Genomic DNA, 23,708 nt, shown 5'->3' with positions numbered 1-23,708 from the left:
ATGCAAACGACCAGGCAAAACCGCCAATAAGCTTTGACCTCTGGCGTGGCTTGCTGGGAGTTGTAGTCCTAAGGGAGCGCATAGCCTGGGAGAAAACTTGGGAACTTTAGAATGGAGCTGAAGAGACTGGGTTCCGTCCTAAGGTGGAATTTCCTTCTGTGCTCCTGCTTTCAACCCCAAGTCTCACGGCCACTGGTCTCGGAAGTTGTAGAATCTATATAGCTAACCTACACAACCTCCAAAGGGGGTACATACTCAAAGTGCCTTTTTTTTTTTTTAAGAGAATTAAATCATTTATTGATTACACATGTTGATGATACACGAGCTTCATTCCCATCTCTAATTTTATCTGGTACTATTATTCAATTTAGATGTATTGCATAGGATGTGCCAACAATCATTTTTATAACCAATAATTCCATGATTTTGCTTGGGTAATCCCTTTTAATGGTGAACTTCAGGTCACAACAGTAACTACCAGTTCAACTACACCAAGGTTCCTGAAGACAATGGCTTCTCCACCCAAGCAGGTTGTACATAAATTCCAAATAGAAGCTGGCATCACCCTGAAGGAATTCTAACTTCACACTGTCGGGGAAATTTATCAAGATGGCTTCAAAATAGACTAACTTTACACAGCACATTAAAAAAATATATTTATTCAGCGTCACAATCAGACTATTACATTTAGCAATCAACAGCATGGATGCAAAAAAAAAAAAAATCTACATTAAAACCCTTTGTTGGAATGCTTTACACTTTCCGCTGAACAGAAACTAAAATAACCTGTTATACAATTAGTTACAACAGTCCTCGAGTTTTTTGCCCATACACATGAGTATTTGTCTAACTCATGTCTTCTTTGTAGCAGCAAGGCCCTGCCACCACTGTGCTTGGCTGAGTTCACAAATCTGTTGTAACCTGTAGCTTCCCTGTCACTTCTCTGGCTCTCCTCTCCTGCTAAGCTTTGTTTCCTAATTAAAATCTTCTGCTACTGCCATAGCTACTGCTGCTACTGGAACCACCATAGCCACCCTGGTTTCGTGGTTTGGCAAAGTATTGGCCACCACCACCACAGGGGCCAGAGCTTCTGCCTCCAAAGTTTCCTCCCTTCATGGGTCCAAAATTTGAAGACTGATTGTTGTAATTGCCAAAATGATTGTAGCTTCCACCACCTCCAAAATGGCTTCTGTCATTACCAAATCCATTATAGCCATCCCCACTGCCACAGTATCCACCACCACCACAGCTGCCACCAAAGCCACCACGACTGCTGAAGTTTCCTCCACGACCAAAGTTGTCATTCCACCGAAACCACCTCCATGACCACCACCAAAGTTTCCAGAACCACTTCGACCTCTTTGGCTGGATGAAGCACTAGCCATCTCTTGCTTTGGCAGGGCTTTCCTAACTTCACAGTTGTGGCCATTCACAGTATGGTATTTCTGAATGACAATCTTATCCACAGAGTCATGGCTGTCAAAGGCTACAAAGGCAAAGGCCCTTTTCTTGCCAATGCCTTGGTCAGTCACGATTTCAATCACTTCAATTTTTCCATACTGTTCAAAATAATCTCTTAGGTGATGTTCTTCAGTGTCTTCTTTAATGCCACCAACAAATATTTTTTTCACAGTTAAGTGGGCACCTGGTCTTTAAGAATCTTCTCTTGAGACAGCTCTCTTTGGTTCCACAACTCTTCCATCCACTTTGTGTGGCCTTGCATTCATGGCTGCATCCACCTCCTCCACAGTGGCATACGTGACAAACCCAAAGTCCCTGGAGTGCTTGGTCTTTGGCTCTCTCATTCCCACATAGTCCATGAGCATCTTCATTGCTCAAAATGGCTCCTCAGGCTCTCATCAGTTGTTTCGAAGCTCAACCCTCCGATGAAGAGTTTCCTCAGCTGTTCGGGCTCTTTAGGAGACTCTGACTTAGACATGATTGCAGGGAGAAGAGAGAATTAATGATGCTTCTTCAGCGCCGTCCATGGGCAGAAAGGAGCAAACTGACGAACGTATCTCCAAAGTGCCTTCTTTACTTTGAGTTGGTAACCCTTGACCATCCTGTAGACATCCAACGAAGCCTAGAGTCTGGCACCTCACTTAAGGTTTGTAACTTAAAATCAAAGGAGCGTAGAGCTGGAAGGGAGTTTAAAGATAAAATAACCCAATCTCCTTATCAGAGAAGTTAAAAGTACCCTGTCCAAAGAGCAACCTCCAGGTCTCCCAGCACCACTGAGCAGGGATTTTCCCGGCTTCTGCATGCATCCCTAGTTAAGCCTGGCAGTTGTTCATCAGTCCAGAAGCAACAAGATCACCAAAGTATCCATGACTAGGTCAGTTTTTTTTCAGATTTTATTTTTTAAAATAATAAAAGGCTAATGGGATATGTAGACTAACTACAGGCTTCTCATATCTGCACATTGTTTCAGTGTGAAGAACAAGGAGCATTGGTTTCAGAGCTAGATAAACCAAGAATAATTCTTGGCTCTACCACCTAGTCATTTGGAGTACCAACTTCCTCTCCCATAAAATCCCTGACAGAATTACTGTAAGGATATTATATATACATATATACGCATGCATGTGTACGTGTATACGTGTGTGCATACACGTATACATACATATCTATGTATGTATGTTTTATATACTTGTAAGGTTATATGTATGTATAATACATACATATATTGAGGTTATTTCTTTTTTTTTTTTTTTCTTTTTTGAGACGGAGTTTCGCTCTTGTTACCCAGGCTGGAGTGCAATGGCGCGATCTCGGCTCACCGCAACCTCCGTCTCCCGGGTTCAGGCCATTCTCCTGCCTCAGCCTCCTGAGTAGCTGGGATTACAGGCACGCGCCACCATGCCCAGCTAATTTTTTGTGTTTTTAGTAGAGACGGGGTTTCACCATGTTGACCAGGATGGTCTCGATCTCTTGACCTCGTGATCCACCCGCCTTGGCCTCCCAAAGTGCTGGGATTACAGGCGTGAGCCACCGCGCCCGGCCTTGAGGTTATTTCTTGACATTAACATTCAACTCAGTAGACTGAAACGTATATACATATACATGTATAATGCACATACATATATGTATATACATATACACATATATATACATGTGTATATGTATATACATATATAAAATAACCTTACACTATATATAACATATCTACATAGATATGTATGTATACATGTATGTGTATATATACACGTATATACATATGCATACACAAGTATGTGTATAGGTATATAATATGTATATGTGCATGTATATATACATGTTATATACATATACACCTATATAATGCATATGTGTATATATACACATACATGTATACATACATATATGTGCGTATGTGCAAACGTGTGTGTATTATATGTATGTCATATATGTTTGTATGTGTATATTATGTATGTTTTCTGCCTCCGCAAGCTGACAATGTGAGTTAGTTTTAAGACTGGGATATTCAGAAATGTATGTTTGGAACTGAATATGGGTAAATGAAATATGTATACCTGATGAACACTATTAGTTTATAAATTGATAAAATACTAGAGAGCAGACTCAGGAATAAAACTATGGCTTTACTATGAACATGGCTAAACCTTGCCTTCAGGGACTCAAAGCTCTTTGGAAACCAATCTCTTACTTTCCCCACAACTCCTCATTCACAATGAAAATAACAACATACCAAACAACAAATACCAAACTTTTATTTTAAAACTGTACAAAAGCAAACAAAAAATTCCACTAGTCACTGTGACAGTTAATCTTATGTATCAGTGTGACTGGGACACAAGATGCCCAGCTATTTGGTCAAACATTATTCTGGGTGTTCCTGTGAGGGTGTTTCTCAATGACATTAACATTCAAATCATTAGACTGAGTAACGCAGACTGTTCTCCCAAATGTGGGCCTGAATAGAACAAAAGAGCTAACTCTGCTCTAAGAGAATTCTTCCCTCCTGATAGCCTTTGGACAGGGTCATCAGCTTTTTCCCTGCCTTCGGACTTGAATTGAAACATGAGCTCTTCCTTGATGTCAAGCCTGCTGCCAGCAGACTGGAACTAAGCCATCAGCTCTCACGGCACTCCAGCTTGCTGACTTACTCTGCAGATCTTGGGGTTTAACAGCCTCCATAATCATATGAGTCAATTTCTTATAATAACCACTGTCCTCCCCACCCTTTCTGTTTATCTGGAAAACCTTGACTAATACAAGAAGGAACAGAGAACTTCTGACAAACAGAAAGATACAGTTTCTGTTGCACAGAACTGTGTATTCATCTGCAAATTGATAACCAATATCTCCACGATTAGGCCAGATCACGTATATGGTGTGACTTGAAAGTGACTAGGCTTCCGCAATACACACCCAAAAATCAAGGTCATTATTTCATCCTCACACCTAGTCTACCAACTTCTTATTTGAAATCAATACTCTCCAACCTAAGAGGCTGTTTGATACACAAATAGTCAAGTATTCCAGTACAATTGTCTTGTGGGGAAAAAGAGTTTCTAAGTTGGTGGTTAAAACTGCCACTTTTTCTAGCTGGGCCTCTCTGAATCTTAGAAAGGGCTGGTACAACAGATTGACTCATAAGACAGTCACAACAAACTGAGCCTCTGAAGGGCTGGGCCAAGGTCAGAGGGCAATACATGGCTGAGCTCTCTGCAGCTGTGCTTCCCAGCTCCCTGATGTGCTCCTGAGGCTCTTCAGGGTTATAGCAACTGTGTTTAAAGTCCCTGTACCTAGTTATCATCAACAGGCAGATTAGTTTTTGAAAGCATGTACATTAGCTCTGGGTATCACCAAACTACGTTGTAAACAGCAACAAGAAAATAGAAAAGGATGGTATATTTTACTCCTCAGCTTCCCCCAACTCATTCCTGAAGAAATAGGGAAAGAGTGAGTGGACTAAAACATGCTTACTTATAGAAAGCTGACTTTGGGGGCCAGAGGCCAGAACTGAGAGAGAGAAGGAGAGAAAAGCAGCCCTTGATGGGGTAAGGAAGCAGTCAGGCACTGGGAGCCATAACTTCTTGACTAACACTTGATGACAGGATGAGACAGAGAAAATGTCTTCTAAACAACCCCTGGAGTAGAAGACTCTTTCCCCTGAACCTGTGCTGTATCTTGGTAACACATATTCAGCATCTCCACCTACACCTAAACTGATTGTTTCATTTCCAGGAATCCTCCCTCCACGTCACTGGGAACTTCAGTTCCTTAGAAGAAAGGCAAGCTTCAGAACTGAGTCCTGGGAGAAAAGTGGTACAAATAGAAACCACAAAAGGATCTGGATTTGGTTAGGAAGAAGAGACATTCCAGAATCATGGGGTTGGGCCAGGAGCCTGAAGTCCAGGGTGCTGGGCTGGATGGTGATGGGAGTAGGTAATATGACATACCCCTAAAAAGAAGGAACCTTGAGCCCCTGAAGGGCTGGGCCGAGGTCAGAGGGCAAGGACAGGATAATATCCTTCAGCTCTGGAGCCTTACGAGGTAGTAAGGAAGAGTTCACCTTCAGGGACATATCTCCATTAGCATAGCCTTTCCCTTCTGGCTTGAGGACAGTTCGTTCCTCTGATTTGTGTAGTTCTGAACAAATGACTAGAGGTGCTGTGTTTTTTCCTCCATCATGAAGGCAAGGTTCAAAGAAAGGGCGAAGGGGGCCAGAGAAACTGTGGGTGAAAGTAAAGATGTGAGACTTGTCGGTCACATTGTAGAAAGAGATGACTCCTGCATCATAGTCCAAAAAAATCCCCACACACCGTGGAGGCTCTTTAAGGCGGAAGGAGGTCTGCGGGGATGTGAGAGCTTCATACTCATTCTCACGACTCTGTCGCAGAAGCCAGTGTCCGTTGGCAGGTGAGGCAGTAACCTTCCCCTTCCTGCTCACTGACTCACTACACACCCCCAGAATCCATTTGGTCTTGTCTCCCACATACACCTCCCAGTAGTGGCAGCCAGACGTGAAGTACTCAGAGCCCAGGATGCTGACGACGAAATCAAACCTCTGGGGGTTGTCAGGTACAGACTGCCTTCTGTCTCCAAGCCTCACACATCTTTGGTCCTCAGAAAGGATGAGTTTGGGATGTGCTGTGTCTGGGTCCAGGGTCACTGCCACTGCAAAGAGTCACAGACAGGTGAGGTTTGGAAGGCTAGGTCTTAAGAGATTTGGGGATAGCTTTGCAGGGAACAAGAATCTTTGGGTCTGCAATCACTGTCGTTAGCCCATTTTAGTTCATGGATTCCCACCCCCACCATGTGTACTGAAACCAAAGAATATTGTCTTTCAAAGACTAGGTCTCCTGGTTGAGTGTTAAGTAAAAGAGGAAAAAGTTCTTCTTCATCTGCCTGTGAAGCTGCCTTAATCCTTTGGAAGTAATTACCTCCTATGATTTAAGTGTGTCCTTCAAAAGTTCATGTGTTGGAACCTTAATCACTCATTGCTGCAGTGTTCAGAGTTAGAGCCTAGTGGGAGGTGTTTGGGTCATGGGAGCTCTTCCCTCACAAAGGGATTCATGCAGTTTTCACCAGACTGGGCGAGTTCTCTGAAGAGTGGGTTGTGATAAGGCAGGTCAGGGCACTTTGTCTCCTCTCTGCTTTCACAGGCACTCACTTGCCCTTTTGTTTTTCCAGAAGCAACTATGGCCATGCTATGAAGCAGCACAAGGCCTTCACCAGATACAGTTGCCCCATCTTAGACCATCCAGCCCCCATGAGCTAAATAAACTTCTTTGCTTGATAAATTACCCAGTCTTGGGTATTCTGTTACAGCAACAGAAAACAGACTAAGACACTACCTTTGTCCTTGATGTTCCAAAAGAATCAAATGTGTGATGATAGATATAGGGTTTGATGTGAGATCCTGCAGCTACATAGCATGTTTGAATCCCAGCTCTGCCGCATGCTAGTTATGTGACCTTGGACTTGTTATTTATCTCTGAACCTTAGTTTCCTCACCTGTAAAATTGAAATAGTAATAGAGCCTGTGTTGTAGAGCTATTGTGCAGACTTGGTGAACTAATGAGATAGTGTGGCATGCCTACAGTGAGTGCACGATGTTCATTTAGTCACCTAAAATTACTACTTATAATTATCTATTTGCTTTATTTTATTTGAGACAGGGTCTCACTATGCTGCCCAGAATGGAGTACAGTACGTAATTATTCATTGGCATGCAATCATAACACATGACAGCCTTGGCATCCTGGCCTCAGGTGAACCTTCCACTGCAGCATCCCAAGTAGCTGGGACTAAATTATTATTTTTAAATGTTAATATAGAGAGAAGGATTCTTTCTTAAAATTGTGGATTTTGAGTGTCACAGTGAGTCTCCTTCCTCCCCCAAATACAAGAAACAGGATCTTCTTGGAGAGCTAGTGCATAAACCATACTCAGTTGAGGTGGTGGCAGTAAGCCAGACTGAATGTGAGATGGAAGGGTTTGTGAGTTCCCAGAACGCCAGCCAAGGTGACCTGGAGTTCTCTCGAGTGGCCAGTTCGTCAATTTGTTTTACTCTGCCTGAAGGAAGATGGTGTGAACTGGAGGAGGATAAAAGCCTAGAAAATCGATAAGGTTCCCAAAGCAGTGAAAAAAACAGATCCCATTTGAACAGCAGCAAAAAAAATGCAAACTATTTAGAAATAAACTGAAAGAGAGGTACAAATCTTTTAGAATAAAACTATGAAAACTTTTCATAGTATATATCATTGGGGCATCTGCTCAACGCATTCCCTTCTTCTCTGAGAATCTCAGTCACCACCCGTAAGCAAATCGGTCTGCAGAGAAAGAAGAAAACAGCATATGTGTAGAAAGAGGCGGAAGCAGTGGCTATTCATCTGGTTGTGGGATAGGAAGGACTTCCCAAACCTAAAAGCATGGAAGAGACTACACAGGAAAAGATGAATGAAGTTGACTACATAAAAATAAAACACTTGTGCATCAGAAAAATACTACAAGGACATGCAAATGAAAACTAATTGGTGACAAATATGACAAAGAGCTAATATATCTTATCTAGAAAGAGTCCTCACAAATCAAAAAATAGCCCAAATAGAACAGGAACAGACAAATCACACAAAAAAGAAATACAAATAACCGATAAACTTAAGAAAAATCTCAAAAATTACAGAAAACACTTCAGAAGACCAAACAATATTTATCAGTGCTCTAAAAGAGGGGATACTTTCTAAACCTTAATATGACCTCAAGATAGACCACAAAGATTTTCTTCAATTTGATAAGCAGATATACAGATTTGATTTAAATTTTTTTTAATCACATACATTCCAGAGGAATGGAACAAAACCTCAGGTTACAAAGCCATAAGGAGGATGTGCTCTGAAATGGAGATCTATTTGATTGGTATAACTTACCAAAATGCAGCCGGGCTCTTCTCCAGCCTGAAAAACAAGAAAGAGGGATCACTAAAGCACTAGAGACGACCAGGCGCAGTGGCTCACGCCTATAATCCCAGCACTTTGGGAGGTTGAGGTGAGGGGATCACTTGAGGTCGGGAGTTCAAAACCAGCCTGACCAACATGGAGAAACCCCATCTCTAGTAAAAATACAAAATTAGCTGGGTATGGTGGCACATGCCTGTAATCCCAGCTGCTTGGGAGGCTGAGGCAGGTGAATTGCTTGAACCCAGGAGGTGGAGGTTGCAGTGAGCCGAGATCAGGCCATTGCACTCCAGGCTGGGCAACAACAGCGAAACTCCGTTTCAAAAAAAAAAAAAAATGCATTGAGTACTCCCTAGGGTGGTGGTCAAACATGGAGAAAGTGCATCTCACCTGAGTTTGCTGCAGCTCTTTTCAGCTCTATGAAAAAAGAAACAAGTGGGATGAACCATCACTGGAAACATTAGGGCAACAGGAGATAAGTTGGTACAGAAGTTATAAGAGCATGGGAAACTTACTCAGTTCACTCCGGAGTTTCTCTAAAGAATGAAAACAATTTGGCAAATCAGAAGGAGGGTCTCTATGTAGAGGCCTCCTCCCATAATGCTACAGTCCCATCCCAACCACGAGCAGATAGATACTCAATAGCCATACCCTGGAGCTTCCCCAGAAGAGTTTGCAAGAGCAATTGATCTCAGCTGTGGACCATGGGAGTATCCCCAGAAGATACTGCAGAGGATCAGCAAATTCCTATGTGAGCTAAACCTTATCTGCAAGCTAAATAATAACACATCTCACACCTACAGGTAACGACAACATAAATTCTATAGATGTTGTGGGAGAAGAATAAAATATTACTTCATTTAAAACTATCACTGAGTATTGGACTTTGTGATCATGACATTTCTCAGTGTAACAATAATGCATAGATATGTCACCTGTCTGTAGATTTATTTTTATTTTTATTTTGAGATGGAGTTTCGCTCTTGTTGCCCAGGCTGGAGTGCAATGGTGCAATCTCAGCTCACTGCAACCTCCACCTCCCAGGTTCAAGCAATTCTCCTGCCTCAGCCTCCCAAGTAGCTGGGATGACAGGTGTGGACCACCAAATTCGGCTAACTTTGTATTTTTATGATGTTTCACCATATTGGTCAGAGTCAGGCTGGTGTCAAATTCCTGACTTCAAGTGATAGACCCACCTCAGCCTCCCAAAATGCTGGGATTACAGATGTGAGCCACTGCACCCGGCCAGATTTTTTTTGAATGCTAAAAAGAGGTCCTCACACATGAAATGATGGAGAAGTACTGCTCCAGTATATTCAGTGTAATGAGGATCCCTTCCTCTTGGACCCCATCTAAGGAAATGTCATGCCTGGGTGAGAAAAGGGACTTCCAGATTGCTTCACCTATGTGAGATACATCTATTCTTCTTGGCGAAACATTTCCCATTTAAAGACTAAATAACAGTTGTGCAGAAAAGAGGGGCAGAGAATACTTGAGAAAAGAGGACTCTGAAGGCCAAGAAAGCCCCAGTCCCCATGGCTTGAATTACCCTTGCCCCCTCCCTTCTACCCCAGGAAGTGAAACTGAGATGTTCATTCTAAAGCAAAGGTGTCAGCAGAAGGAGTGTGCCATGGATGAAGAGCAGAACTTACTGAGAGCTTTATGGAGTTTTCCTAAAAACCAGAAAGAGAGAGAGGAGTGAGTGATCAGATCCTGCCTCTTTTTCCTTGCAGCTGTGGAAGCCTCATCACTCCACCCCCCATGTCCAGCTCCATGTCCCAGAGTTCAGACCCAGAAATCTGATGGTGCTGGTGCCACTCTCTCAGTGACCCAGCCTGCCCAGGACTATGGTTCCTTCTTCTCCTTTCCCTCCTTTTCGTCTGTCTGGTTTCATTTCTGCTGTCTGCATGGGTGTTTCTATATTGTTTATAACTGCGGTATATGAGTGTATGCATTGCTGTCCTTTTATGGCCCATTGCTGATGATATCTAAGGCATAAAACTTGTTAATGTAATTTTATTATTTTCTATAGTAACTCCCCTGAGGTTACAAATTTTATGAATTGGAGGTCCCAGAAGATTTGGGGAAATATGTGTATAAGACACAGGTTGCCAGGGAGAACTTGTGGCTTCTCTGGAGGGCCATGTGGCCCACATTTCCTCCTACCCAGCATTGGCCCTGATGAACAATTGAAGTTCCAAGTCTGAGTCCACCACCAGGCCCTGTGTGTGCCAAGGGCCGGGCATGTGTTAGGCATTAGGCATTGGAGCAATGCGGCTGAATACAACTCAGCGCCTAAGACGTTTATGGTTTATTGTTACCATCTCCACTACTAACAGCTTCCACTTACTGTCTTCTGTGCTGATACTGCAGTAGGCACTGAATCCCCTCAACAATGTGAGGTGCCTAGAATTGCTATTGCCATTTTATAGGGGGCTGGTCTGAGGCTCAAAGGGACACAAAATTTGCCCAAGGTCTTCCAGCTAGTAAGTGACCAAGGAGGTAGGATTCAATCCAAGCCTGTCTGACTCCTGAGTCAGAGGCCCTCGCCCTTACCCCACACTGTTCCCTCCCGCCTTGAGCAGAACAGCCAGTGTCTGCCAGTTACACCCCACACTTGTACCACTTGGAGGAGAGGTAAGGAGGGAGGAGAGTAGATGCTGAAATCATTGACTCTGGAGTCATCTGAGCCAGTGATGTGTCTTTCCAGATAGACTTCAACAAGGTATCTTTCAACTAATGTTCAATTAATTGAATAATTAATTCAAAAATATTCAATTAATGAAGACAAAATGGCAATAAGGAAAAGGAGTTCCAGGCGCTGTGACAGATGCTTTTTTAAGGTTGCCTGTTTTAACACTGAAAACAATCAGGTAAGGGGGAACTTACCCGAATTTTGCTGATGAGGAAACCAAAGCCCAGAGCAGAAAAGTGACTTATTCAAGGCCAGTAAGTGGCAGACCAATGATCTGATTCAGGTGTCGCTGACTCCAGAGCCTGCGACCCTTCCTTTGTATCACACCACCTCTCTCTATGCAAAGGTTGTATGAATTCTTGAAATTCCTATGCATCCCATATGACCACATTAATATACTTTTCAATACTATGTAGACTTCCTTTTTAAATGATTGGTGGAAAGGCTAATGAAAGAAGTTTATGGTAATCTAGGCCTAGAATTATGACCTGAACACCTCCTCACCCACTGCCACCAGCTCCATAACCCCTTGACATTGCAAACTAAATTCCAGTAATATCAATGGAGGATATACATGTGCATGTGTGTGTATAGTATTATAATAACAGACATAATAATGACTGCCAACATTTACATAGAAAAATGAAGAATGTGTTTTTTATTCTCTACTCCTTTTTATATATCATTCATTACCTTTTTCTTTAGCATGGTCTGAAAGAAGATTGTCTGGAGGAAGAAAGGAAAAGATAATGAGATTTTTTTTTGCCACTGCCTTGAGGGCCCCTGATATTGATTTTACCTGCCCTTGGACCTGTCCACCTCTATCTTCACCTCCACCTGCCTGAGTTGGTCCCTAATCAACTTGCATCTGGACAATAGAAATGGCAGCCCAAACTGTCTCCCACATCCTGTCTTACTCCCTCTGGTTTCTACTAAACACTGCAGCCAGAGAGAATTGTTTAGTCTTGGTTTCTTTTTTTTCTTTCTTTCTTTTTTCTTTTTTGAAACAGAGTCTTGTTCTGCCACCCAGGCTGGAATGCAGTGGCTCAATCTCGCCTCACTGCAAGCTCTGCCTCCGGGGTTCAAATGATTCTCCTGTCTCAGTCTCCTGAGTACCTAGGATTACAGGTATGCACCATCACGCTTTGCTAATTTTTGTATTTTTAGCAGAGATGTGGTTTCACCATGTTAGTCAGGCTGGTCTTGAACTCCCGACCTCAGCTGATCCACCTGCTTCGGCCTCCCAAAGTGCTGGGATTACAGGTGAGCCACTGCGCCTGCCAAGTTTTTCAAAGCACAGTTCCATCTGATATTCCCATTCCTTGTTTTGCCACTGATCTTACAAGAATAACTAAAATCCTGAATGTGACCAACCAGGCCTCAGGAGGCCCAGTCCCTCCTAACTCCCCAGCCTTACCCCTGCCACTATCCCCCTCGCTCCTGCACCTCTTGAGCAACCCAGTGAGTGCCACTCTCCCTGACCATGCTTCTCGTTCTTTCTGCAGGGTGGATGGTTTTCCATTCCCTCTTCACTCGTGACTTCTAGTCCTTCAGGACAAACTTCACACCCTCAACCCTCAAGCTTGGTTGGTTCATCCTGGTCATAGCCTTCACAGAACCGGGAGCTTTCCTGTGTAGCATTTGTATACATTTATTTGTGTAACTATGTAATTCATCTCATCTCCCTGACTACACTGCAAGTTCCAGGAGGGCAAAGACTGTGTCTGCTTTTACTCCCCAGAATCTAGTATTGTCCAGAGCATTTAGTAGATAATTACCAACTATTTGTTGAATGAATAAAAGCTTCCCCCATGTTCAACCTACTCAACTGCCACGGAATAAGATCAAGCAATGAGCTCACAGGCAAAAATAATTACACAAACAGGAAGGCAAGCTATAAGAGGCAGTAAAAACTGGAAGCAATGGATTTAGACATTGCCACCACCACCAAGGATGGCAGATAATGGAATTTTCAGGAACAGAATCCAGGTTAGTAGGTAAGGGGGCACAGAAATTAACAACAAAAAAAAGAAACATGTCCCCTACCCCCCAGCCAAGAACACTTACCCACCTCCGTCACATGCTCATAGAGAAGCTTCTCTAAAAGAGAGAGAAAAATGTCAGCTTAGCTTAGGAAGGGCTTTTTCTCTAACAGGCACAATTGTCCCAAGATGGCCCAAGCTGCCTGAGTAGGACTGACTCCTTGTTACTATAGGTAAGTGGGCATTTGAAAGGATTAGAGAGTCTTCAAACCGTCAGATAAGGGGAGGAATGTTGAATTATGTGACTGTGACTTTCAAAGTCCTTTGCAGTCCTGAGATCCTGTGAAATGTGACCATTTTTATGAGAGTCTTATCCGATAGATATAACTAAATTTCTTTATTAAAAGGCTGTAATTGATTTATTAGTTAATTAGAAGGCTGGCATAGTTGGTTCTTTTCTAATTTTTCAAAGGATGAGAATTTACAGGTCTGCCCAGGGGCCTCTCTGCAGTTTATTGAGTTCCCTTTGCAATGTGTGTCCCCAGGTCACAGCTCTACTGGTTTTCTCCCGGCCAATGTGCAGGGTCCCCAACCTAAGGACAAGCGTCATGTCTGCCTCTACTTCTGCCTGGCCCTTTCCCAGAGCAGTCATAGTCCACTTCCCGTCAGCCTGGGCTCTCTTACACATAATTACCTTTTGCTCTTCTTTGCTTCCAGATAAGGCAAAGGCACACCATGATGAGAAGTACCAGGACAGGCAGGATCACAGCCAGAGCCACTGCTGAGGGGGAGACATTCCCCACAGATGGGGCTGAAACAGAAACCACCAACAACTACCCTCATGGAGATGGCCAAGAGCTTCTGACATGCCTCAGATGGCAGGTGGCTCAGGTACACCCCTACCGTCTCCATCACCTCTACGGAGAAATCTCTGGCCAAGAGCTCTTTGCTTATCTTGGTAACTCAAGCCCTGGATGACATTAAAGATAACTAAGGCCGGGAATGGTGACTCCTGCCTGTAATCCCAGTGCTTTGGGAGGTGGAGGCGGGCAGGGGTTCAGGAGTTCAAGACCAGCTTGAGGTCAGGATTTTAAGACCAGCCTGGCCAACATGGGGAAACCATGTGTCATGAGGAAACCATGACAAAATACAAACATTAGCCACGTGTGGTGGCAGGCACCTGTAATCCCAGCTACTCCTGAGGCTGAGGCAGGAGAATCACTTGAACCCGGAGGCGGAGTTTGCAGTGAGCTGAGGTTGCGCCATTGTACTCCAGCCTGAGTGATAAGAGTGAAACTCTGTCTCAAAAAAAAACAAAAAACCAAAAACCTGAGATGTTCCTCTCTCAGGAATGGTTTAGATGGTCCTGCCTCAAGATGATGGCTTAAACAAATTTCTGGACCACAGTCTCATCCTGCCCTATAACTCAATGGAAAAATAAGACAGGGACTTCAGAGATCTGAAGGCACTCTCCTCACTAAGCACCTCCAATCTTCCCAGGAGCACCTGCCTGTTTACCCCCCGTCATCCCCACTGTGCTCTAGGAGAGCAAGCAGCAACCTTTTTGCTCTGAGCACTGTCCACGGGGGCAGAGCAATTTCTATGGGGCTACAGCAGCAGGCCTGAAGCCTAGGCAGGAGAGAAAGCGGAAAACAAAGAGGAAATAGACGAGAAGAAACAAGTAAAAGGGGGCTATAAGTGGAAGTGGTTAAGAGCCTAAGCCGGGGGTGTGTCCTTGCTCAGTGCTGTGTGACCTGAAGCAGGAGACTGAGCCCATTCAAACCCAGTTTCCCTCATCTGTAAAATGTGTGCATGACAGGACTCCTTATTTCCTTGAGGCTTGGAGAGATTTAAAGAGGTCAGTCATATAAAGCACTCAGCCTCCTGAGTAGCTAGGTTTACAGGCACGCACCACCACGCCTGGCTAATTTTTGTATTTTTTTGGTAGACAGGTTTCTCCACGTTGGCCAGGCTGGTCTCCAATTTGTTTCAAGGATCTTTAAAAGGTTTAGGCCAGGTATGGTGGCTCACACTTGTAATCCTAGCATTTTGGGAGGCTGAAGCAGGAGGATCACTGCAGCTCAGGAGTTTGAGACCAGCCTGGACAACATAGTGAGACCTCATCTATATTATAAATAAAAAAGAAAAAATAAGTAAAAGGTTCGAACACTTTGACCCATTAATTCTACTTCCAGAAGCATGGAAGTAGATTTTTTTTTTCTAAAAAAAAAAAAAATCAAAATTGCTTTTCAAAATATGTTCAGAGATGTTCACTGCACCCTTCATTATAATATAAGAAAAACTGGAAAGCATCCAGATGCCCAGAAACAAGGCTTTGATTAATTTTATTATTCTATAGCCACATGGTGAAATACTATGCAGCCCTTAAAATCATATTACTTAGGGACATGGGCAAAAAAAAAAAAGTGCTCATGACATCCTAAGTGGAAAAAAATCCTGGGCACAAGAATACACGTATGTAAACACATACATGCTCAGAGATCCATATATACAAAAAAGTCTTGCAAGAAAGACACAAAAATGTTCGCAGCAGTTCTCTCCAATTTAAGCTATTATAGGCCATTGTTCAGTTTCCTTTAAATATTTTAGATTTTTTTTCAAATTTTATATACTATACATGCTTTATCCTTAGAATTTTAAAAAATCGAAAATTCCTCTTAAAGTTCCTACTAGGGTAGGAGTTTCCTCTGGAAGGACCAGCGGCTTCAAACCTGTTTCCACCCCAGCTTTTACCTGCTATGACCACGGCCGTGGTCTTCTCTTGGCCAAGGGCCATGTTGTGGACAGTTCAGGACACATTCCCCAGTGCGCTGTCCCTGACTCTGCTAGACACTGCTGTTTGAAAGAGCCCAGCTTTTTTCAGAGAGTGGGCCTCTGACAGGGATGGAAGTACCCTGCCTGGAGGGTCTCTCCACTTGGCCCAGGGCTCTGGGACCCATCCCACCAATCTGCACACCAGCAGGTCCTCCGCTAGGGTGTGGTCCAGCTAGAGCCCTCTTCCCCCATAGCCTCCTGTGATGAACAGAGGCAGCTGTTAATGGAACTTGAATGTCTGCCTTCTCTCCACCCTCTCCCCACACTCCTCCCAATAGGATAAGCCAGTCTCTAGCTTTATTCTCAAACATTTAAAAATTTACCCATAGCAATAACTGTATCACATGATTCAGATTCCTTTGGGCACCTTGGTCCCCTTTTAAAAATTACTTTTTAGCTGGGTGTGGTGGCTCACGCCTGCAATCCCAGCACTTTGGGAGGCAGAGGTGAGCAGATCATCTGAGGTCAGGAGTTCAAGACCAACCTGGCCAATGTGGGGAAATCCTGTCTCTACTAAAGAATACAAAAATTAGCTGGGTGTGGTGGTGTGCGCCTGTAATCCCAGCTAACTCGGGAGGCTGAGGCAGAAGAATCGCTTGAACCCAGGAGGTGGAAGTTGCAGTGAGCCGAGATTGCGCCATTGCATTCCAGCCTGGACAACAAGAGTGAACTCTGTCTCAACAACAACAAAAAAATTATTTTTCACCCCAAAGGACTCCATATTTGGAAAGTCTGTCTTTCATGTTGCATACCATGAAGTGAGGATGAATCAATTACTTCAAAACACTTACTAGTTTTGAAGCAATTGATTCATCCTCACTTCATGGTATGCAATTCCAGTTATGACCAAAAGATAATCAGCATGTGACCATGTGAAGCCAGTGTCATTCAAGCAAATGCAAAGACATGGTTTGGGTTGGGTTGATTTGGGTTTGGTTTGATAGACTGATTTTTTTAAATATTAGTAGACTGATTTTTTTGGTGGACTGATTTTGGGTAGACTAATTTTTTAAAAATATTGAAGCTAGTTTGAGAACACTCTCAACTGGGTGCAGTGGCTCACACCTGTAATGCCAACACTTTGGGAGGCCAAGTAGGGAGGACTGCTGGGTTGGAAACCAGTCTGGGTAACATAGGGAGACCCCATCTCTGCTAAAAGTAAAAAAACATTAGGCAGGCATGGCAGTGTATCTGTAGTCCTGGCTACTTGAGAGGCTGAGGTCGCAGGATTACTTGAGGTGGTTGAGGCTACAGTGAGCTATGATTGTACCACTGCACTCCAGCCTGGGCAACGGAGTAAGGCCTTGTCTCCAAAAAAAAAAAAAAAAAAAAAAAAAGAAGGCGGGGGGAGTGAGAGAGTAACACTATCTCTACCTTCTTGACCCTTTATGTACTCAGAAATCCCAGGAGAGGTCCCATTAAGTAAACCTTATTACAGCAGGGGATCTGTCCCTTGAAGCCATCATAATGAGTTCCTTGATAATGGAGCATAGAAAGATGACCTAGGGAGGAAAAGCAACTATCTGAGCCTCCAAGCCCTATTTAACCAGGACCTGCATTGTACCGTGTTTTCCAAAGTCTGGGTTCCTTCCTTATCAGAAATGCCTGGGCCAGCTTCATAGCCTCGGCTGAGATCGATGGACGTGTCTGGGTAAGGCTGAGCTGTCCTGGCAAGTAAAAACTACACTGCAGATAAAATAAAAGCCTAGACATGGAGGTCCTGATTGAGCTTGTCCAATTGCCACAGATGACCCTGGGCACCTCAAACCCATCCTAACCTGCAACCTGCAGAATCACGGTGTCCTCTTTACTCAGATTTCCAACCTGGATCAGACATCGGTAAGACCCTCCGTCCTCCAGGCGCACGTCGAGGATCTGCAGAGTGACGCTTCCCTCTTGGGCGTCTCTGACCAGCGCCGTCCTCCCCATATATTCCGGCATCACATCTTCATCCCGGTCCTTCCCATCCTGGAACACGTGAACAGCCTGGGAGCGCTGCGGGTACGGGGACCGCAGCCACCTCACCTCCTGGGGCACCATCCCGGGCCAGAGGGAGAGAGGACAGAGCAGCTCGGCTGTGCCCCCTAGCGGGGCCACGTGGAACTTGCCGGCATCCCCTGCGAGGCCTGGACCAAAAAAAGACAAGGCTGACTGGGAGGGAGCGCAGGAGAAAGCTTGCGAAGGGACGAGGAAGGGGATATCCCAGGGACGGACAGAGCCCGGGAAGGGCTCTAGAAAGGATTGCTGTGGCGGAGGGAACAGAACCCCAAAAGCAATAATGTTTCCAACCAAGCTTCCTTATTCTATGATGCCAGCATCCCATGTACCAAGGCAAGGAAAGAGGATCAGAAACTCCTACCTGACACGTGTGCAGGCAGCCGGAGGAAGACGAGAGGGATGAGGCAGCCAGAGAGCCAGGAGGCAGCGGAACTCGCCATCTCCATCCGAACTAGGACAGACAGGGAGACAGCACGAGCGGGCTGATGGGCTTGGCGTGACAGAGGGTATGACCCAGGAGCCGGGCTGACACGGCTTTGCTGGTGCTCTGGGATCACAAAGGCCTGGGCTCCAGTCCCAGCTCTGCTACTTACCTCCTCGGGATATTACGACCAAACTTCTCTGAGACTGTTTCTGCACCTTCAAAACGGGTATTTTGTGAACTGTGCCTCCTTGAGGGATTATGGTGAGGGTTGAAAGCGGTAAATGTTCACAAGGAGGCTGGCGTGTTAAGTCTCTAAATGCAGTGAGTGAGGGTGACAGTGCAGATGAGATGAGTGAGGATCCAAAACTTATACCCAGAACTAACCGAGGAAACACCATTAATGGCCTTTTTTTTTTTTTTTTTTTTAAGTGGAGTTTCACTTTTGTCGCCCAGGCTGGAGTACAATGTTGCGATCTCAGGCTCACCACAACCTTCACCTCCCAGGTTCAAGCGATTCTCCTGCCTCAGCCTCCTGAGTAGCTGGGATTACAGGCACCTGCCACCATGCCCAGCTAATTTCCTATTTTTAGTAGAGATGGGGTTTCTCCTTGCTGGTCTCACCTGGGCCTCCCTAAGAGCTGGGATTACAGGCATGAGCCACTGCGCCCAGCCATGGCCTCTTTTTATAGATGGTGTCCAAGGTCAGGCTTGGGAAGTGCCTGTTTCAAGCCAGTCTTTGCCCATGATGCAGCCTGGAGGTCTTCCCTGACAGCCTTCCAATTGACTCTTGACAAATAACAGATCAAGGCAGTGAGATCCCTCCATGTCACCCTGAAGGCACTACTCCTACAAATTCAGTGTCTGGAGCTAGAAAGACATGGGTTCAAGTCTAAGCTCTACCTATTAATAGCTCTGTGTCCCTAGGAAGGTTGCATAACATCTCTGGGCCTCGGGTTCTTAATCTATAAAGGGGAATTGTCCTCACAGGTGAGTGTGAGGGTTCGAAGAGATAGTCCCTGCAAAGCACTGGCCACAAATGCCTGGCAGAACAAGTGCTCAATAAGCATGTAGTCGTTGTTATTATTACTAACTAAATGAGGAAAATTATCCCTGGCAGGTACAGATGACTGTGTGCATTAACCACAGGGAGACCCTAAAGGATTTCCTCCTGTAAAGCTACTCAAAAACTACACAAGAGAAATTAAGTAAATGAGAAAAGCTCTCTATTTTATCAATTATGGTTGAAGGTAGAAGTAGGCAGGGCCCACGATTTTCTAGAGTTATCCCCAAGCCCAAAATCCCTCAACTTTCTAGTGACTATGAAGCACCCCTGCACTCCAGTCTGGATGACAGAGCAAGACCCTGTCTCAAATAAAAAAATAAATACTTTATATGCTGTTTTGATACCTGATATGTTCACCAAGTGCTATATTATGTGCATTTCCCAAGGTGATTGAATATTCTTTACATGACCTTAGGATTCCATTATGGACATAGAATTTTAGAAATTAGGTTATAAAATGTAAACGTTTTAAAATAATTCTATATTGGAGGATATTTAGGTTGTTTTCCAATATATCACTATTATAAACATTGCTACAGGTGACAGTGAATTGAGGTCTAGAATCAGAGGGCTCAGTCCTAGTCTTGGCTTGGTCCCTTACTCCTGCATGACTTTGTAACTTTTTTCGTTTTTTTTTTTTTTTTGAGACTGAGTCTCGCTCTGTCGCCATGCTGGCATGCAGTAGCGCGATCTCGGCTCACTGCAACCTCCTCCTGAGTAGCTGGGACTATCTATAGGTGTGCACCACCATACCCAGCTAATTTTTGTGTTTTTAGTAGAGACAGGGTTTCACCACGTTGGCCAGGATGGTCTCGATCTCCTGATCTTGTGATCCGCCCACCTCGGCCTCCCAAAGTGCTGGGATTACAGGCATGAGCCACCACACCTGGTCCTGACTTTAAGCAGGTCACTTAGATTCTTAAGTCTTGAGTTTCCCATCTTTAAAATGGGAAGACTTTTCATTTGCACTGCCAAATTGCCCTCCGGAAAAGTCGCATTAATTTACCAAAGTATTATGTGAAATTGTTCCCACAACCTTACTATCACTGGATGTTATCATTTTTAAAAAAATATTTGCCAATTTGATGAGTAACAAAATGCTATCTCTTTTTTTTTTAATTTGATGGTGTTCTATTTTGATTTGTATTTCTTTGATTACTCACTTGTTATTTGGATTTTGTCAATTACCTGTCTATGTTCTTTGTTCATTTTTCTATTGGGACATTTATCTCTTAATGGCTTGCAAAATTCTTCATAAACTAACCATTTTTTTTTCCATTACACATGTTGGAAACATTTTCCCCCAGGCAGTTATTTACATTTTAAGTTTGAAACAGTTTAATTTTTAAAACTTCTAAATCAGAAAAAAGATTGTAACAGGTGTTCTCTTGACAATCCCAAGCAGTTTAAGATGACCTTGCAAATCTGCAAATGATCAGTCTGAACGCACACAGCACAGAGTCCAGCAAATAGTGAGAGCTAAATAAGCATTGTCTGTAATTTAATCATGATGACAATATTACTTAAATAAGAGTCCTTTGAAAAATCCCATCCAGCTTTCTTGTCACTTGTCTCCTTTTGAGTTTCTTTAGGGATAGCTAACAGCTGCCCCATTTCATCCTTGAAAATGTTCTTGTGCATAAGGAGAAGAGATTATTTCGCTACTGAACCTGAGGATCCTGAGAAAGTTAAAGGACTAAACAATATGAAGAGAGGGGAGAACTCACCACCTTCTGGATCATGGACCCTTGTTCCTCTCACAGGCAAAGCTGGAGTTTGCAAGCTGGAAATACTCCTTACCCATGAAGAGAGATCAGGGGGCAGCAGGCAGAAGCATCAGGAAGGTCGAGGGATGTGGGCCAGGGGAAAGTTCAAATTTTATAAAATGAGAGGCCAGGGCTGTCTCTGCCTCACAGTACTCCTTTCTAACTGTCCCTCTAAACCAGCAAGCCACACCCTGTCTGTCGGCCTTTGATAAAAGAACAGAGCAAAGAGGAGGCTCCCAAAAATCGAGGGAACCACTGAATACGACTGACCAGGTAGAAGAGACCTTTGCCCCTCCGCTGCCTTTTCCTCCAATGCTGCCAATAGTAATTCTCTTTGATGCGTTTTGATCCTATCACATTCTTTCTAAAAACCTTCTTCCCTCCCTTTACTTTTCAAATCAGAGTAAATTGGAAGATTGGTTTCAAAGACATCCACCAATTAGCCACCTTCTTTAACTCACTATCTTTATCTCCAGCTACACCCTGACATGTGCCTTCTGACAAGCAAGCTTGCTGACTGTTCAACATGTGATAAACGCTTCCCTCCTGTCTTGCTTTCATAATATCCTTAAGCGTATATTCATAATCTCCATAATTATATCCTTAATAATACATTATACATTTTTATGTCTTTTTAAAGATGGAGCCCATTGTACATAATTTCCAATGATTCCCTTTTTTTTATCCAACATTAATTTCTGAGTCTAGCAGACATCTGTGGTGACCCACACCATGTCCCCTCAGCCCACTCAATTTTGGTGTAGCTGAGCCTTGTAGGCAAGCTGCCAGCATGCCCCCTCACAGGACACAGCATCCTTCGGCTTACCTGTCTCAGGACTCTCTACAAAGCCTTGGAAGGCTGTGCAGCCCAGGATTTCACCAAAGCCAAAGTCTTGGAGACAGAAACAGCAGTGAGGGGAGTCAAGGGAAAATGCTCCAGCCTTACACCTTCAGCTCTGCGCTGTACTCTACATGATTCCTCCAAATGTTCCCAATGTGACTGAGCACGCTACTCCGTAGTGACAGGTGCTCCATACTGCACCTTTTATTGACTTTTTTCCTTCTTTGCTTACTCCCATTTCTGCTTCCTGGGATTACCTCCTAAACACACTCCTGCACCGAAAGACTTGTCTCACATCTCATACTCTGTTTTGGGGGAGTATAAATTAAGACATTGAAATTAATCTAGTTTGTTTCACAGAGCGCTAGGATACTCAGTCACTGCTATATAGGATAGTAGACCACTATGTAAATCTACCAACAGTTTCTCTCCTCCCTTACTGATAGAAATGTGGGTTGTTTCCAGGCATTTGCTTTCATAAACAGTACTGCCCTGAACATTCTTGATAGATATTTCCTGTTCACAAGTGCAAGAGTTCCTCTAGAGCAGCAGCTCTTAATGTGTGGTCCATGAACCTTGGAAGTCCCTGAGGCCCTATCAGCCAGGCTAAAACTAGGTTCATCATAATAAAGACATTGTTTGCCTTTTTCATGGTATTGACATTTTCAAGGACCCTGCAAAAGCAACAATGGGTAAAACTGCTAGCACAAATCAGCAAATGACACCAAGCTGTAGTAGAAGTTACAAGTTTTATTAAATCTCAACTCTTAGAGACACATCTTTTCAATATTCTGTGTGACAAAATGGGAAGGATGCATAAGCAGTTATGCTGCATATCAAAGTATGATGACTTTCTCGAGGAAAAAACCTTAAGTGATTGAGTTGTGAGCTGAAGTAACCACTTGACTCACAGAGCACCATTCTTACCTGAAAGTACAGCTGAAAGACAAAGTATAATCATTCAGACCTGGGTATCTGGCAGACATTTTCTCCAAAATGAATAAAATGCACCTGTCACTTCCAGAAAAGCAACTGACAGTGTTTGTCGTCAATGAGAAAATTCAACCTTTTGAGCAAAAGTTAGAATTTTGGAAAAATTTTATCTGCTATTATGAGCTTGATAATAGCAAAAGACTTTTTCTGATGAGACGGGTATTGGTATTAATAAATGTGATTTTTTGATGTTGTATAATATGTCAACATTTAGAAGATCTGCATAACTCAGTGCCCCAGCAATTTCCAAATGACCAATGCATGTGTTGACAAAACCCTGCATGGGTAAAACATTCATTCAAAAGGCAAGAAAAACTGTGAGTGTTCCTATAATAGAGTATAAAAAGGTCATTGCTATGGTTTCAGATTTCGTGTTACAATTAAACTTTAAAAAACTACCACTTGCTGAGTTTTGGTGTCTTATCAAAGAACATCCATGATTATCTGAAAAGGCTATTGAAATGTTCCTTTTCCAGGCCGGGCGTGGTGGCTCACGCCTGTAATCCAAGCACTTTGGAGGCCAAGGCGAGCGAATCATCTGAGGTCAGGAGTTCAAGACCAGCCTGACCAACATGGTGAAACCCTGTCTTTAAAAAAAAAAAAGAAAGAAATGTTCCTTTTCCGATTACATACACTTCAAACACAAAATATATTGCAGCAGATTGAAAGATATAGCTGACTTGAGAATACAGCTGTCTTCTATTGA

The 23,708-nt window shown here is 43.6% G+C and overlaps 1 protein-coding gene and 1 pseudogene across 6 annotated transcripts; both read right to left on the bottom strand.

Annotated features, from left to right (window-relative positions):
- Positions 1 to 811: 811 nt before the first annotated feature.
- On the bottom strand, positions 812 to 2,515 carry LOC116529390 (annotated as a pseudogene).
- Positions 2,516 to 3,688: 1,173 nt separating this feature from the next.
- ERMAP (erythroblast membrane associated protein (Scianna blood group)) lies at positions 3,689 to 23,471 on the bottom strand. Of its 6 annotated transcripts, none has more exons than XM_032247199.1 (11): positions 21,130 to 23,471; positions 18,277 to 18,651; positions 17,696 to 18,043; positions 13,777 to 13,893; positions 13,168 to 13,200; positions 11,794 to 11,826; positions 10,058 to 10,078; positions 8,921 to 8,941; positions 8,796 to 8,822; positions 8,379 to 8,405; positions 3,689 to 6,123 (listed from the first exon to the last, which is right to left on the bottom strand). In XM_032247199.1, exons 2-11 carry the CDS (start codon positions 18,359 to 18,361, stop codon positions 5,408 to 5,410), a joined length of 1,428 nt encoding a protein of 475 aa, XP_032103090.1. In that variant the 5' UTR covers positions 18,362 to 18,651; positions 21,130 to 23,471; the 3' UTR covers positions 3,689 to 5,407. The 6 variants fall into 6 exon arrangements, with proteins under 6 accessions (XP_032103090.1, XP_032103091.1, XP_032103086.1 ...); XM_032247200.1 differs by having other exon boundaries at positions 18,277 to 18,366; XM_032247195.1 differs by lacking the exon at positions 21,130 to 23,471 and having other exon boundaries at positions 18,277 to 18,366; positions 18,509 to 18,805.
- Between the last annotated feature and the right edge of the window lie 237 nt (positions 23,472 to 23,708).

Source organism: Sapajus apella, unplaced genomic scaffold (assembly GCF_009761245.1).
Source record: "Sapajus apella isolate SASKATOON/1434 unplaced genomic scaffold, GSC_monkey_1.0 scaffold62, whole genome shotgun sequence".
Classification (NCBI taxonomy): Eukaryota; Metazoa; Chordata; class Mammalia; order Primates; family Cebidae; genus Sapajus; species Sapajus apella.
The sequence above is the reverse complement of the archived record's forward strand: the minus strand, read 5'-3'. Positions and strand labels throughout refer to the sequence as shown.

What these genes read in the sequence shown, in the direction of transcription:
- ERMAP (XM_032247195.1), bottom strand. Translation starts at nt 18,737, where the DNA reads ATGGTGTTTCCTCGGTTAGTTCTGGGTATAAGTTTTGGATCCTCACTC. An exon ending in GGTCGTAATATCCCGAGGAG is followed by an intron (nt 18,367 to 18,508) that starts GTAAGTAGCAGA and finishes TGTCTGTCCTAG; the next exon opens with TTCGGATGGAGATGGCGAGT. An exon ending in GAAACTCCGGAGTGAACTGA is followed by an intron (nt 8,823 to 8,920) that starts GTAAGTTTCCCA and finishes CTTTTTTCATAG; the next exon opens with AGCTGAAAAGAGCTGCAGCA.